This window comes from Dermacentor andersoni, chromosome 7 (genome assembly GCF_023375885.2).
Source record: "Dermacentor andersoni chromosome 7, qqDerAnde1_hic_scaffold, whole genome shotgun sequence".
NCBI classification, from domain to species: Eukaryota; Metazoa; Arthropoda; class Arachnida; order Ixodida; family Ixodidae; genus Dermacentor; species Dermacentor andersoni.
This window is the reverse complement of record NC_092820.1, coordinates 86,470,810-86,488,502: the sequence shown is the minus strand read 5'-3', so window position 1 is coordinate 86,488,502 and position 17,693 is coordinate 86,470,810. Positions and strand designations below refer to the sequence as shown.

General features: G+C 42.2%; 1 protein-coding gene across 6 annotated transcripts in view; it reads right to left on the bottom strand.

Annotated features, from left to right (window-relative positions):
• Positions 1–2,011: 2,011 nt before the first annotated feature.
• The window catches only part of LOC129385718 (uncharacterized), a 71,157-nt gene continuing 55,475 nt past the window's right edge, over positions 2,012–17,693 (bottom strand). For all 6 annotated transcript variants that reach the window (XM_072289249.1, XM_072289247.1, XM_072289248.1 and 3 more), the window contains 4 exons: positions 16,258–17,164; positions 14,451–14,556; positions 11,884–11,951; positions 2,012–4,518 (listed from right to left, as the gene is read on the bottom strand). In XM_072289249.1, coding sequence (XP_072145350.1) covers positions 4,420–4,518; positions 11,884–11,951; positions 14,451–14,556; positions 16,258–16,293 — 309 coding nt within the window. In that variant the 5' untranslated portion in view covers positions 16,294–17,164 and the 3' untranslated portion in view covers positions 2,012–4,419. The remainder of the gene's footprint in view (positions 4,519–11,883; positions 11,952–14,450; positions 14,557–16,257; positions 17,165–17,693) is intronic.

The following is a 17,693-nucleotide window of genomic DNA, read 5'->3' as shown; positions in this document are numbered from 1 at the left end:
ATCCATTATTTGATCACTTGCTTTCGTTGCAGCCCACAAGGTACGGCAATCCCGCTCGCGTAGTTATTATGGCAGTTTGCTAGGAATGGTTCTATCGTGCCCACCTCGGCAAGGCTCTAGAACAATCGAGGGGTCTCTGGGAGTTCTACCCACCTATCGAATTAGCCTCTAACTCTATCTAATTGCTGCGCAGCCGTCTCTCTATTTTCTGTTTTGGAGGCCCAAATACGCTCGCGGTAAACTTCTGCTGTGAAGCGAAAATGTTGCTGCAAGGCTATTTTAACATTTTTATGATCTAAACCGTTTAGTGGAGACAGTCATCCACACATCTTCGAGGCTTCCCCCGTGAGGCACCTGCTCAGAGCCCGCTGCAATTTGTCCCAGCCTCTGCTGTTGGCGACGCACTCGATTATTTTTATGTGCGCGTCCAAATAGTCTGCGACGTGCTCAAACGACGGCATAAACGTGCGCGGCATTTATTGTTTATAATCGAACCGCGTGTGCAGTTTCAGGGCGTTTCCCCACAGCGAGCTCAAGCGAGCCTAATGCGTAGGTAAAGGCTGTGCTCCTTCTTGTTTCCTCGAGTTTCTTCAGGCGAAGGGTTGAAATCCTGGCCAGTAGGTACATAGTTGAAGGAAAAACCAGTCACAAAAGACAAAATACAAGTTGAGAGGTTCACACCACCATGACTGCACTATCAACGTAGCTTTATTAGAAACACCGTAGTCCCAGGAAGGCCAGCAGATCATGCGCAACAACAGTATTACTAATCACAGAGAATGAAAAAACAAGGTATCACATCTATCGTGACCGACCTAAAGAACCAGTTTTTTGTGACAGTTTTGTTTTCTTCTCCAGGCGACGCACGCTCGGCAGCAAGGTGTTCACGCTTCCTATTTTCATCACGCTATACTTCCCTTACATAGTGATGACAGCTTTCATCGTCCATTACCCATTCTCTCCGCACTGCTCCCGACAAGCGTACGCGTACCTCAGGTTCTATTGACGTTCGGGTATCCATAGCCTTTTTATATGCTTCACCGACAGAGAATGGCTTCCTCCTCACACGGATGCCGATGTGTCACGGCGTAGATCTTTTCACCATAGTAGGTTTTTGAACTCGTTCAACGAAAATACAATTAGAAAAGAAACTAGAAAATACGACGCTTATCCTGTCTGTCGCAGGCGCTGGAACGTGCTTTCTAACATTTCAATGACATATAACTTCAACAAGTATGAATTAGGGACAAGCCTGGGTGAATAACTAGTCTACACTGTAAACAAAAAAACACCCAGATGGGCGTTTTTTGCTTGTCCTCTAGCGCATTTCCTTTTGTACATCTTTTTGCTCCCATTGAAAGGGCGTACGATAAAACTCCCATTGACGTGGGCATTAATTGGGCAAACAACGGGGGTACCGTAATACGCCCACTTCACCCCCCCCCCCCCTGTTTGACTGGGAGGTACAAGGGGAGTATTGTGAAGGAATTAAAGGGATTTTAGTTTTGGTGCGGCAAGCTCGTAGCGAAATGCATGGTGGCGCGGGTCACGCGCTTACGCAGTACCAGACGGAACACCGCAGGCCGAATTGTCGAACGCCGGCGATCAAGGCTCAAGGGAACTCGGCCGTCCGTGAGCTGCCACCCGAGCAGGCGTCGCACCTGCTCGGAGCGAACGCCGGTGTCCGACACCTTGGCCTGCGGTGTTCCGTCTGCTGCTGCATAGGCGCGGCGTACCGCCACGAAGCATTTCGCCGCGGGCTCGCCACACGTGGTCCAATCGACGGCACAGGGCCACCGCTGAATCGACCAAGTCACGCGCACACGTGGTCCAATGGCGAATGAACCCGTCACCGCACGTCTTCATTTTTTTCCCTTTCGCTGATCACAGAGCCCCTCTTTGCAAAGCTTTTATACAGTCGTCCTAGCTTATCGGCAGTGCCTCCGAGGCCAGCAAACGCCTTCGAGAGCAGTTGCTACTTGCTGAAAGGAAAAATGCACGAGACACACACTGACAGTGAAGAAAATTTATTTTACACCAAATGTAAGAAATATAATATGTTCACTTCCGGGCCCAAAAGAAAGCACATTTCTGCCCCAGTAAAACAATTGTCTGGATTTTAAAAAAGAGCACTGTACATTGTAAGCATGCCAGTTGCTAGTATTGTACATGTCCTAACACAATGAAATTAGTAAATGAAAGAAATTCTAAGAAATCTTATCTCGTTTCATACTGAACTGTAACTACAGAGCCATGTGTTTGAACTGTTACTTTGTACTGACACTCCACACTTTTGCACAGACTATATATTGAGCTCGCTTGACTAAGAGTAAAACTTCATTTGCCCTAGTTGGTACATAATTCTGAACTTAAAACTTACAGCGCAAACACCTAAGACGAACCGCAAAAGGCAGATATGACACACGCTGGCGCTAACTGACAACTTCTTTATTTCTTCGTCGTCGATGCATATATATGCCCTAGGCCACACAACTGCACAGGCGCACACATTACATTACAGAGATCTCCCAAATTATCACATATGCAAACGTAGGAACTCAAATTCAGATGGGTGCAGGGACAAAGCTATGTCACTGATGCAATTATCATTTTGCCTTTTCATGTGGTAGGCCTCTAAGGCAAGCCGCGCAAGCTCATTCATGCTTTTGCCAAGAATCGACGTCCCATCAAGTCGTGCCTCACAATTTTTGCAACAGTTTATATGCGCAACAATGTGCACTCTTCTATCTACATTTTTGTTTACTTTTTGTGCATGTTCCCTGCGCGGTCCCTTAAACACATAAGGTCATCTATCAACTCAAGAAAATTGCTTGCAGGCATAGTGTTCCTTTGGCGTTTTCTGCACCGAACAAGCTTTTAAAGCTGTGCTCCCGCACCTGCGGAGAGGGCAGAGGAGGACGCCAAATTTGGCATGATGCTTCATACGTGTTGTGCGCGGTCGGCGTGGTTTATGCCATTCACTCTCATGTGGTAAGACATAGCTTGGCTAGATAGGGCATTGCGTCAATGAGCGACTCAGGGAACATGCGCAACAAGTAAACACAAATGTAGATAGAGGAGCGCACCTTGGTGCGCATATAAACTCTTGCAACAATTGTGAGGCACAACTTGATGGGACGTCGATTCTTGGCAAAAGCAAGAATGAGCATGTGCGGCTTGCCTTAGAGGAAGGCAGGGCGATAATTGCATTAGTAAGATATCTTTGTCCGTGCATCCATCTGAATTTGACTTCCTACGCTTGCGTATGTGATCATTTGGCAGATCTCTGTAATGTAATCTGAGTGCCTGCGCGGTAGTGTGGCCTAGGGTTTATATTGCATCGACGACGAAGAAATAAAGAAGTTGTTAGCACCAGTGTGTGTCGTATCTTCCTTTTGTGGTTCGTCTTAGGTGTTTGTGCTGTAAGTTTAAGTTGCTTGACTAAGCCATTCCTAATTAACAGTGGCTGGTATAATGAGGCCGATCAGTGGTATTTTGCATGGACTAGCACACAAATATGATAAATGTCAAAGTACTAAATTAAGAAATTGGGACTCATCACACAAACAAGCGACATAATTTAGTGCTGGATTTCTGAGCAAGCTATTAAAAATTATTGTATTTTACGAACCAGAACCCACCTTCTGATTATGACACATGCCATAGCGAGTAACCCCGAATTAATTTGAACAACGTGGGGTTCTTTAACATGCACCTGTCTAAGTACACGGGTGCTTTTGCATTTCGCTCCCACTGAAATGCGGTTTTGTTTAAGACTACATTTACGAAAGTTCCAAACACGATCCCCCCTATATTTTTACAGTGGGTGCTCTTTAAATGGAGCCTCAAGGTACCAGGGAAATTGGTTCCATTTACCAGGCATTATATTTACTGAGAGACATTGCAGAGAGCCAACCAATTATCAGGATAAAGTAATTGGATAGCAAATCTGCATTTCATTAAGTAAATAAAATACTGTTCATGCTACCTTCCAGGGTGCACACCACATTCCCTTTCCTTGAATGTGAATTTGCTACCTTTCCACGGGTTGCCAAATGTATAGGTGTATTGTTGGTCAAGGGTGGTGGAATGGATATAGGTCTCAGGCTAGAGGAAATATGTCGAGAAGGAGACTTGCCAGGCTGAACAACGAATGTTTCAGGCTGGAGCCATTTGGTTCTCTTGCAAAGATGTTGCCTCCAGCTTGAGACTTCCTTTGTTGGACAACTGTTGATGACTAATTTCGCCATCTTTTCATTTACCCTCGTCTTATTCAACCTATTGCTCCACGCAGGAGCTGCACTTTCTTTAAAAAATAAAGATATTAATGCATGGCTGCATCCCCAAGTGCAAAAATTTGTTTTCAATGAATGACAGAGTTGGTACCTTTCTTGAGAATTCAATAGGAAGAACCAAAAATTAAGCTAACAGACTGGTTATGACGACAAGTAAACATGAATTGATGTGGAGTACCATTTCTTCATTTTGCACCAGGCTTGGGGCCAGCCAGACTTCTTCCTAAAATTGAGAAAATTTTTCTAATGAAATACATATTAAGAGTATTTTCTTCATAATCTGAAAATTTAAAAACATGGTTATTTGGTTATTCATATTTAGTTGGGAACAGTGCGAAGGACACTGACGAAGGAAGGGGTTATGCAGTAATGCCACATAGTGCTGGCTGAGAACAGATTCAATTTTAGAACAGACAAACAGTTAAGTACTTTGGAATGCTTCCTAAAAGCCATAAAAAACCAAAGCAGGAAGTAGTTGTACAAAATTATGCATGTGCATGAAAAATGCATCTGATCATCGGTTCGCAGACATGTATGCCATTTGCTTGTCAGTTAACAAAACATGTGTTACACTGAAACATTTCTCCTACAATTTGGCAATTCTGTGGGCTTTCATTATTGCTCGGGTCAGTTGGTTTATGTTGTTATTGCTACTAGTGTACGGTGAAGTGTAATGTAGATGGGCAAGTGCTACTGACAACTATGAACATTGGCAAATTTTGCTGCACCAGGATAACGCATGCATTGTCCCGCTGCAGCGAAACTTTCCAGTAAACATTCACAGTTGTCTGTAGCACTTTCCCATCTGTCTCGCCTCACACTGTTCCATCTATAGCGCTTCACCATACTGTAATATGCACCACCGACACAAAATTCTACCCTTCTGAAGTTCTTACTGCTACTTCGCACTCATCACATTCAGGCCGCCAGGCGTACTGAGCCCAATGTAGTATAACTGCATAGACTGGCAGCTCCTGTCATGAACTTATTCTGGTGTAATGGCACCACAGAAGCAAACGAAGACAAAGACATGCAGGACACAAGTGCCTAACCTCAACTCTCGCTTTAATAAGAAAACAGACATCATATACATCACATAGTGACAGGAAGTGATGTCATTAATTAAAAAACAAATTCTTTGTGCAATGTAACTGAGAATGACTGATGCATTTGTCCTTTTCGTGCTAATCCGCTAAAGCTTAATTATCTTATGTACATCTGCTCATAATTTCTGGCTACGAGTTTTGATGAACACAAGAACGAACCAATCTATTATTTTGCAGTGCATCACTATGTGCGAATGAGAGTTATTCCACACAAACTTCATTAACCGCAATCTCAAATTAATACAATGTGTGTATGCAATGCAAGCATGACTGGATGGGAATGGCTGACTGTACATAACCTCCGTTGCACAGTGCACCGCCTGCGAATTGTGCTGCACGCAACAAATTAATTTGTTTTCCTGGCTTGTCTTTTTTTCACATCAGAGCAAATCTCTCATCACATGTTTCATACAGAAAAAAAATGTTTGCCCGTAGAGACCAGCTACACAATTACCCATGAAAATTACAAATGCATACGAAACAACTGCAACCACTTTTTTACTTCATCTCATTCATTATATTCCATATTCATGCCTAATTTAGTTGCGCAAATCATTGTTTTCTCAGGCCCTTGTTAGGAGAGTTTTCTGCTGTAATAAAAGGCAGAAGCCAAAAAAAGGAAAAGGTTGGTTGTGGTTGAAGCACAATATGCATCTAGTGAGCTAGGCCGCAAGCGTTGTGTAGTCTGCTGCCATCATAAGGCCGTGCCTACATTGGACAGATGGGATGCTCTATTAATGCGAAATCAGGGAAATTGAGGGAGTATGAGTCATCCGTGTGAAACACTCCTCCATCACACAATGTTAAATACTGCAAAGAATGTGACTGCGGTCCTGTGTTCCACAAAACTTGCGTTGTAGCCAGGTATTACGACCTAACAACATGCAAGGTAATTGTGGCTTGCAACATTTAAAAAGAATGACGAATGTATCAGTGATCCATTAGTTGCACTGCATAAAGAATTTCTTTTAACAGATATCATCACATCATGTCTCCACCTGTTATTAAATATTGCCTGTTTCCTTATTTTAAAGCTTGAAGTGAGATCCGGTGCTTGTGTCATGTGCGTACATATCTTTGTTTACTTTTTGTGGTGTCATTACACCAGAAATTATATAACCAAATGGCCAGACACTGCTGTTGTCACGTTATAGTGGTGCTTGCAAAGCCTCCCAAACAGCAGCCTATTTGGTCAAAACATGCTTTTGTACATATGCTCTTCCAAATAGAAAAGCTATCAAGAAGGTAACAAGAATCAAGAGCATTAAGTTAAATCCACTGCAATGCTTTACTTTTTTGCCTTTATTTCTTACACCTAAGTGGATAAGAAAGAGTGTGAATGTTACAGAAATGCACTAATTAAGTTGTTGAAATTATGCAAAAATGTTAACGCAACTAAGCATAGATTTATGTGCAATAATAGACACCAGTCTCAGTTTCTTTCCTTCTGACACAAACATAGTATATCTTATTCCTTTGGCACGAAGGAAAGCATATGTAGACCAGACAAGCTTATATTTGAATGAGAGCCTTCACGATTAAGCACCACTATAATGTGACCATAAGAGTACATACACTGTAAACAGTGCAGATGACAGCCCAAATTTTATAAGTGCGACATGTTAGCGAAAGCAGCAACCATTAACCCAGAAACTAATCAAATCCCACAAAATAACAACAAGAAAAAAAAGATTAATGTGTCAGCGCAGCACCTGTTCTCTGAAGTTACAGAAAAGTGGTATGCTTGTTAACAAACCTGAAACCACGGCACATTTGTATCTGACCACCCCCTGCCTCTTTATGTGCTTTCGTGCCTTTGACAAGGCATTACTGGATATTTATTTGCTTGTCTGTTGCAAAAACACATCAATTATTAGTCAGTGCACAGTGCACCATGCCATTTATCTATGTGGACTCACTTTGTGTCCTCAGCACTGCTCTCACCTATTCAGAACTAAGGATTGCAAAAAGACTTGTTCTACTTAAATCTACATGCCTTAATATGTGGGTTCTGCAGTTGAAATAGGGTAATTATAAGTAAAATGCATGACATGTTCTGATGAACTTTGTTTTCATAATCTAACTGTTTATTTGGGCACATAACCAGTCAGATCATTTGTACTAAAACAAGAAAACAAATTCAACACACTGGTTTATAGTGGTTGGTGCTCTATTGACTTTAGTACACACATTGAACAAACGACAGGCAGTGAGAAATACCAACAACCACTAACTTCCACACGGCATTATTGGTCACATGTGCACGATATAGCTACAAAAACCCAAACTAAAGTAGACAAAGAAAAAAGTACATTTTAACAGAAAAAGAACAAGACAAAAAAACTTCTTTTGGTAGCTAAGTCACAATCAAGGTGCAAATGACAGCTATAGTTTGGCAAGCACACATGTAGTTACTTTGCTCAGTTCCTCGATATCCCAATTTCTTGTTTGACAGCAACACCAACGGGACATCTACGCATATCTATTGCACATGCCATTTTTGCTCGCTCCAAAATCCTTTCGTGGTTATTCATTTAGTACCTGCTTCGCCTGTACTGGCATTGCAGGGGGGGTATACAATCTGTGTAATGTAACTTACATTCAAATCAAGCACACAACGCAGGGAGGGAATTATCTTTGAAAACTATGCAAACAATTGCAGGCTGAAAAACCTTGCAGTCCCTTTGGTCCAAGGAAAAAACAATGTGAGGCATCACCTATAAGTAAAAGGAAATTAATAAACCTTTTTAGTGTAATCTCTTTCTTGTGAGGTATGATGATAGCCTGATATGAATTTATCTCTATACGTTTGGAACAGTATATGCTTGAAATAATTTTAACTGAAGAGATTTCCCAGTCTTTTAAATCCTGCCATTGCAGCTTACCCTTACTCTCAGTAATACAAAGCCTTTTAGTATGACTTCCTATTACAAATCTAACTGCCATATTTTGAACATTTTCAAGCAGACCAGCTGACTCAATATTATGGGGATTCTAGCAAACATGTACTTATTTGATTAGTGAATGCACATAAGCAAAATACAGCTGTTCTTTGAGGTTTTCGGGAAGCCAACAAAATGTGTATGGGTGGACACACGACAGCCACTACACCGATAAGCATCGTGGCCAACCAAAATTAAGTTTATTCCTATATGGGCGGGCGCGGCGGAGTGTGAGCAGACAATGGTCGGCTTTTTCTGGAGTCATATACAAAGGAACCCCAACATAACGAATGCACTAAAATCAGCAATTTGGTTTGTTGTACTCAGATTCAACCGTTTAGTCAAATAAGTACATTTGCAAATGGAATGTTTTCCCACGGAAAGGGCCGCAGTCAGAAAACACAAATCTGAATGAGAAAAAAATTTTGAATTTGAGAGTCAGCGACCAAAGGTACGGTTTCACGGTGTGTTAACGATACCTTCACATAGGTAGCATGAAGCAAACCCAGCCTTGCTTTCGCATCCACCCTGTCCTTTTTGATACTGCCACAGACAGTGGAACGACACTATCATGAAAAGTGCTGGCAGTGGAGGAGAATGCTTTGTCTGTCTCAAACTTCAATGCATCTCTGAAACTACAGATTATGCAACCCCGTGTACTAAACACGTGGGAAGACTGTGCACATAATACCACGCCATATCAGCACGTCTAGTCTTTCCGCACGCAGCAGATCACCTCTAGATCAGGGTGTGCAGGCTGCAGATGTGCTCAGCTGCGCTCACAGCCATGGCGCTAGAAAAGAAGACGCACGGACTGGGCCCTTCTGAGGGCCCCCTTAAAAGCTCAGTTTGTCATTTTTTGTTTCTGTAATAGGCTAGTGATAAAAGTGAATTTGCTTCATGCCTATTAAGAAATGTTGTACACATGGTAGAAAAATTATGAAAGTAGAACATTTTATTACTTTTCACCCCTCTCAGTTGGAATATCGTACAAATGCATAAGCAGCCATTTTTGCCTTGTTTCATCTAAGATGTTTTTTTCATGCTGAAAGAAAGGCATGTGTTTAAAAAATAAGCTTGGTTGCAACATGTAAAGGAATTGTGTAATGTCACAAGGGTTCCTGAAATCAAAATATATTTGTGATTTCTTTGCGACTGGAACACTCAAAAGGAAAACGACCGTTTAAACAGACTAAAACAAAGCCACAGCACATGCACCCATACTAAGCCAGGGACTGTATCAAGCCGATATGAGAAGACTTTCAAGAAAGAATCTTTCCCGGTTTGGTAAAATTCTTAAAACAATGGTTAATACCTGGCCCCACGCCTTAAATCTAGAAGGAATAAAGTTCTTAAGCTACTCTGTGTTCTTTCTTGAACCCAACAAATGTGCCTAGAAGAATGGGTGAAGGGTACATCTTGCCACATCTGTGGCAAGGTGTGAACAAAAAACTCGCTTTAGCTGGCTGCAGTGCTCCCTGCGATGAATATTCAGGCAGAAAATTGTTACCCCAGTGTGACTGTGCACCCAAGAAAACAAAATGTGGTAGACTACATCAATGCAAACGGAAAAATCTTTAGTCCATGCTTGCTGGCAACCTGTGTCTGTATTGGCCTCTAGGAGAATTGTGGCCCCCACGTGCTGGAATATTTCCGTGGCATAGAAAACATTGTGTGATACCAGCTATCAAGTGCTACCATCAAGTAGCTACCAGCTACCAGCTATCAAGCTATCAAAAGAGGTATAGGCAATTTTGCTGCAATAACAGTACTTTTTTTATAGCATTCGTTGTGGGTAGTGCGGCTTGCCCCTTTTGCCGGAGTTCTTGCTGAACGGCGATTTATTATCAGTTTGTTATATGTGGAACTTGAACAGCTTATATTTTTTTCTCCTCAATCCACACTTCTGCTGCACTTTTGCCAGCATCTCTACACAGGGTGTCTTGACTGAGGTCATACCAAGTAAGCACGCTACAAGCCTTGTGTGCATCGTTTTCATGACTCTTTCGATGACCAAATTTCATTTTCAGTGACTTTATCAACTAAGTATCTAGCGGCAGCTTGAACATGGGTACTCATGAGAACTCGCACCAGGCTTGGTCAAATACGTACAGCACTGCAGCACTGAGTAGTGAACCATGCTGTAAGAGTTGGCAACTAAATTGCCCCCTTGTGATTGAAACTTTTCATCCTTACAATCAAGGCTTCAATTGCCCAGCCAGCGAGCTGCAGCAAAGGTGTGAACTATAGTCATCTGATGTCACATTCTATGTCATAGCGATAGCAGGTGATCCCTCCAGTGGTGGCCCTCAAGGCCAACAGGCATCCCTTTCTACGCACGTGCTTGTGTAGGACTGGGGAGATGGTGCCAGTTTGTTCTTCAGCATTAACCCTGTTCACGCTGTATCAGGAACACATTTTCTCACTCAGTGCAATAGCCCTTGAACCTACATAATTGCCAATGAGTCCTTTGTCGACCAACCTTTCCTTTGCCATGTCATTTGCTTCTGCCTTGATGTCACAGCAACTTCAGCTATAATAAGCAATGATGGTGTTTGAGTACCCACACAGCCTTGCAGCTTTCCAACCTGAACATTGCTTCATTAAAAGCTGACATGATTTGGTCTCAGCAGACAGATCAGAGTTAAAAAGAAGCCTTAAACTTCTTTCAATGTCATTCTAACATTGTCAATAATCCCGTACCTTTTGATGTGTTATTCAGCATTGTCCAAAGCAAGTCGGCTCTTAAAAATCAAAATAATAACTTTCTGAGGCCACCTACTAGGCTACCACTGTCTCTTCAGCCAGCCTGAAGTGTCTTGCAGCCATCAAAGCTGGAGTGCAAAAAAAAACGACAAAGAAAAGTGTGACAGACAAAATCTCATGGAAATCCATATGTTTATGGACTGTTACACTGACTGAAAAAGATGGTGGCTTCCCAATACCGTCTTGATGTACGTAGCTGTTTCAGCCACGAATACACAGCCAGTTGCGCAGTCCTGCACAAGCACAGTGTACAGATGCCCATGGATTAAAATTTGTTGTGTGTGCATGTGGTACAGTGTACCACAATTCATGTTCCTGAGGCTGCAGTACACTGGGAAGACTGGTTGCAACTTCAATAGTAGGCCCCTAGAGTATTGCAGCCCTTTGTTCATATTTTGCTGCAGATTGTATCAAATGCGAATGCAAACTGTTTTGCAGGACACGTCAGTTCAGTTCAAGCAATTAGAGTAACCCAAGAAATTGTTTAAGCCTCGAAAAGGTCTTAATACAGTCCCTAGTTTAGTACAGGTTTTCGCCTGATGTTTTGGCTTCTTCTACGGTATAATGCTGTTGCTTGCTAGGTACTGGTGGTGTGATGTGCAGACTCTCTTGTGTTGCTATAACGACAACTTGTAAAAAAGATTTTCCTTCCTAACAAACATTTGGATACAGTGCCTGTGAGCTCCTCTTTCAACCTGTTTTTCATTTGATCTGTGCATTTACATTGAACGTAAACTAGAAAATATCAGTACTGAGAATCACAAAAGAACACACCTGTGCAACGATTCTGCCGAGATCGTTGGAGTGGTCCACACAGGATGCAACGCAGGTAGAAAGGCCTCCTGAGTTAAAGCAAAATAACAATCGTTGTAAGATGCGAATAAAAAAATTTATTCTGTGAGGCTTTCGGCATGTATACTAATTACCACATCTGTATGTAAAATAGTTTTGCATAATAGCTGAGCAAGGTTAACGTCTCGCCCTGTGACTGTCAGCCAATGCTACTCATGGCAATGGTGGCAAATATGGCACATCCTTTCAAATGGAACTTTTGTGGGTTACATGAATTTAAAAGAACTTAGGTTTACATAATACACAACACCTGTGGTTAGAAGGATGTCTTGCATGCAGCACCAATGCCACAAGTGGCACTGCTTAACACTTCCAGGGCCAGACTTAGTACATAAACAATACAAATGTGCAACAATGTGAACAGGTGGTTAGCTGCTGCTATAACTCAAAGATTGCATGCATCATGTAGATGTGAATGCAGCTCCCATCAGGAGCGAGTTGCCCTTTAGTGCACTTCACTTCTCTTCCTCTTTTGTCTTCATTGCATGTTGGTGCCATATGGTAATAATGAACAAAAATTAAGCACTTCAGTTCCCATTCTTGTTTTACTACATGCTGTAAAGTCATCTAAGTGCGCTTAATACTCTTAAGAATGTACTTTAGCCATTTTGTCAATATTTTTCGCTTGGCTTCACTACACCTTAATGTAGTGCAAATTCTAGACAATGCTTACAAAAAAACCTACTCCACACAATAACACCTCCAATTAAGAGTACACAGTCTATGGCTTCGAGATGTGTACATACATACTTTATACATGGTTACAATGAAAATATAAGTGGCTGTTCTAATACGCACACTTAGCATACTGCATAACAGTCACCTGGTTCCAAAATGGCTTTTTGTTATCACACATAGGACGGCCACAACTATTAATTTAATTCTGGCAGTAACTTAAGCCACGGCCAAAACCTTCATAGTGCAATCAATGAAAATTTTCGAATTTAGAGCAGTTAGACATAAACAGGGCAAGTAGTTTTAAAATGGTAAATAATGAACTGTTATGGAATATGGCGGTAGAAGGCCATGCGCCTGAAACATAAGTACTGTTTATCATATAAGCACATTCTTATATTTTTGCTTACTTTCCTAGGGATTGCATCAAACAGTTTGCTCGTGTAAATTTTGCTCCATGGCTGTATCGTATTAGCCCTTATCTTTTCACATTTGGCTTACTGCAGCTGTATGCACATGCATAAAGCTACTACTGCTACCACTTTCTACATTACTACCTACTACGTACACTACTACCTTCAGCTGAAGGCCAAGCACTATGCTGTCCAACATACATGCATTTAACAACACCGAACAGTAGACAGAGAATAAGCAACTCTTTTAAAAAGTGCAGTTCTTTGAAGACACATTGATATATATCTGGAAAACAGAGATTTTTGCTAAAATTATAACCTAATATAATTGGTACTGAGCATAATGCATCTTGCAATAAACTTGCATTTACCGGACACCACTATACAGACTGCGACCTCTGCAGCTTCTCCACAATCTGGCACAATGTGCTCAAGCTGCCTGTAAACCCTGGAAGGGGTCTATGATAGTTTAAGAAGCTTAGCAAACATGAGAAGGACCTAAAATGAAGGTCAGAGAAGCAAAGCAAATTTTTAATCATTCCTCTCTATGTTGCTATGAATGTCAAGGTTCCAGCAAATGATGTATTTGAACTGTGTTTTTAATCGTGCAATACTAGAGAGCACATTTTTGCAATAGTAATGTGACAGAGAAGAATGACAGAAACTAACTTAATATTTTTCTAAACTTGCATGAGGTTTTCGTCATTATGCTGATGCACACACCTGCATACCTCTACTGTGAAGTCTTGTTTCAGTTTATTTTATTGTCACATAGTAATTTACACCATACACTTGTCCTGAAATACATCACGTTGGGCTCCTTCAGTATTTTTTTCTTACTGGAAACACACATGCCTATACAGGGCAAGCACTCAATACATGCAAGACTGCCACGGGAATGGCCACTCGAGGTCGACTGTTAGTACAGCGCAAAAGACGAGGACTGAAGGAAGAACACCACACAGGCGCTGTCACACAGAAACATACTCAAGGCACTTTGCGAGATTCTCAGGCTTCTTTCATGCTCTAAAAACACATTATGTAGCACATATTGAGCCACAGATAGCTGTACTGGGAAATTTTCACGTTGCTCTACAATATTATAATTGAGACTTTTTATCTAATTACATTTGAGAAGTTGATTAATTGATTAAGACTAATTAGGTAATTAGGCAAAATGCAGGAAATCCAAGTATTTCCAAGAGACAGGAAACAACATTACATAGGTTCTGTGCAGCTAGGTGGCATATTCATATTTTTAAGTTTGCTAAAGTTACGTGGGATAACCTGCATACCTCCTATGGAACAGGTGTCACACCAATCACTCTAAGTAATGCGCTAAACTAGCCATTGCGCTCAAAACATACAGGGTAAAAAAGCAAACTCTAGGTAAGAGCATACCAAGGCCTCTATTGCTGAAAAGGGAAACTGATGGGAGGCGCCCGATCTCCGGCCATGAAGCTGCTTCATCCTCACAGTTGGCAATGAAACGACCGCAGCCGCAGTCCTGAAATAAAAATGAAAAATTTGACACTACAATGATCACACAGAACACAAAAAAGCTGGTCACAAGCTTATCTTGGAGAACATCTGCTGCTACATTAGGTTTTGTATATTCGTCAGCTTATTGTTAAACTAAGCTTGCCAATATTTTATATCTTAATGGCTTTGCTCTTTACAAACCAATACCTTTGCCCAACTCATGCACATATGCACTACTTAAGCTATGAGATGTTTACTGATCCCTTACAATGAATGGCTTCTAAGACAAATTATTTCACACAAAAGGATGCATAACTTATGAGTGTTACTGACATTAAATACCAAGGTAGTACCTTTTTTTATAGACAATGGCGGACTTGAAGCACATTTTTCTCACAGATACAGGTTACAGGTTGATCGGCCTGCCTTTTTTTTTCACCAGCAACAGAAATTTTGTTAATAATACTCGTGCAATATAGGATGACGCTGTGATGTGTGATATGATCCTGAGTTGAAAAGCGCAACTTCTTTGTGTGAATTTGGCACCTAGAATTCAATACTAAATATCTGTACCCAATACGCAATGGCACAGCAGCAAAGTAATTAAACATTAAACAAGTTCAGCTATCCAGAGCACAGCGCCAGCTGTTGAATAACAACATTGCACAAGCATCGACTATATAGATATAACGTAGTAAGTGCACCGCAGGCGTAGTGGCGGCCTCAGCAAAGAACACAGGCATGGAGCGACGCGCCCGTATGACCTATCACCGGCAATGCCATCGCGTAAATTGATGTATCTCGTCACCGCACGGGCACCGTTTTCTGCCCGCCGAGGTGCCGGCGCCACTGGTACTCACCTGCTCCGGCCGCCAAGGTTCAAGTGACGGCATATCCAGTAATCTGAACCCAAGCAGGACACCTGTTACCGCCAAGCAGTACGCTAACAATAAAGAGGTTCTTATACTCTGACCGGCAGCTCATGCGGCGTTGACCCGTAGTGCCGTTGGAAGCTCACCACACGCTTTTAATACCACAAACGCGCCGCCGACATTTCACGCCCGTAGATCAAAGTCGACGGGCGCAGGCTCTACATGCTACGTGCCGCAGTCGCGCACTGCCTGCACAATCAACGACGTGGGCGCGAAGAGACACAGACGATAGAAAGGAGCGTACTGGCAAATCTGCACAATGCGCGCTAAGTGGGCGACCTACTGCACACAATCGCACGAGCTAGGGGATTGGCGCCACGTACGCGCCAGCTAGCAGATACCGCGCACAAAGAAGCGCCGCCGGTTCTCGCACAAATGATCGCTGTACAAACACTCACACACGCGCACTGCAGTAAGCCCTTAACGAGCCGCCACATTTTCAGGCCGCGGTTAGGCGGCGAAGCTTAGCTCACCTCGCACTGCACGTAACTATTATGGTAGTGGCTTGCGCTTCGGGGATCATGTCGAATGCTCACATCCGCCCAATTAAAGACGCGGCAAAGTCCCTCATATAAAATCCTAATTTTTAAGTACACTCGCTTGACTCTGAGCACTCAAGTCGCCTCGATTACGACAAAGCTCGAAGAAACACAGTGATCGTGCAAAATGGTTCTGGACGGCCAACTGTCGCGCCATGTTGTATCGAGACCTTCAATAAGTCATATCAGCGCGTCTCCTCACTTAGAACACATGCACACTCATAGAACATGTAATAATCGTTCAAAGTCACTTACCGTGGAGTCTTGGGGGTTCAAAGCAGTGAGAAACATCAACCACGGTAGAAGAATGTGCCGTCGCTGGCAAATGGCTGCTCGATCACAGCTTTAAACGCGCGCGCGCGCGCTCCGAAGGCTGGTGTTCCTCCGCGCGTAGTTCCGACTTCGGCGTCCTCTGCAGCACCAAGGCGCGGCTACTCCGAACAGAAAAACAGCGCCGACACACATTGCGCGGGATATTTCGAATCTGACTGCAGAAATAATCCTACTGAAATTGTCGCTGCGGCTGACTGCCTTGTTGGTCATGGCTGAGTTATTCTTTTCTCGGTTTTGCTTGTCTCAATTTTCCCTACGCCACCGTTATTCCTTGAAAACCCCCATTTTACAACCGCAATGCCCCTTCAAATGGGGTCGGGGGTATAATAATGGTTCTAGCTTATTTTACTTCTTCTCGTGGGAGTACTCATTTTAAGCTAGGGGGGAAAAATGGCATATCAACTGTTAAAACGCCCATATGGGCTCATTTCTGTTTACAGTGTAGCAACTAGTCTAGATTGTAGATTAGTCTAATAACTAGACTACAAACTACATAAGTAACCCATCGAATTTTACAATTATCTTCTATATGATCAAATTTCGCACCCAACTCAGGTAGTGCTCCAGAAGTCAGCGGCCCAAAAGGAAAGTAATGTGAAATTGAAGGTGAACCAGACGTGTAGGCTTTTATTTCCGATAGCAACAAAAGTATCTATGGTACTTTATTCTCTATAATTAGTTTATTAGAGCACCACACAAATATAAAGGACTTTTACAAAACCTAAAGTAGAGCACTTGAGGAGCAGAAATTGGCAAAGGTGGGGTGCACGTTGAAAACCATGCCATTAAAATGGAGGTTCGGCGAAGAATAAGAATACGAAGTCAGTGCCTGGAAGTGCAACAAATTCCTGTATAAGGTTCTTATTAAAATATTAGTGGTAATTATTGCGTAAACTTGTAACAGAGCTACTTTCAAACTAGCTCCTTAGCACAACATTTATTATTCTGCGCAGAAGTTGTGCCTAGGGAAACAAAATAAATATTTGTGAGTACACATTTCAATCTGCGAAACTCAGCAAACCCTGCACGCTTCTTGAAGATTACTGAAGGCTGAAGAGAGTTTATTATATATTTTGGTATTTGTGTTAACGCTCTCTACAATGATTCAATGGAATTCATTGAATGATTCATTGTAATTGAGCCTGGTATTTCTGACCATAAGCTAATCTTCTTTATCTGGGATAAGGCTTTAGGTCGAACTAAAAAAATTCAGTCAGCCACTGTTGTAAAAGAATTTTGTAAGGCTGATGATGTCGCTATAATTGATTACCTTGATACGCATATCGAAACCTTATCACACGATGTTGAGACCTCATGGCAACTCTTTGTTAAAACCATACATTATTGTCTTGATAATT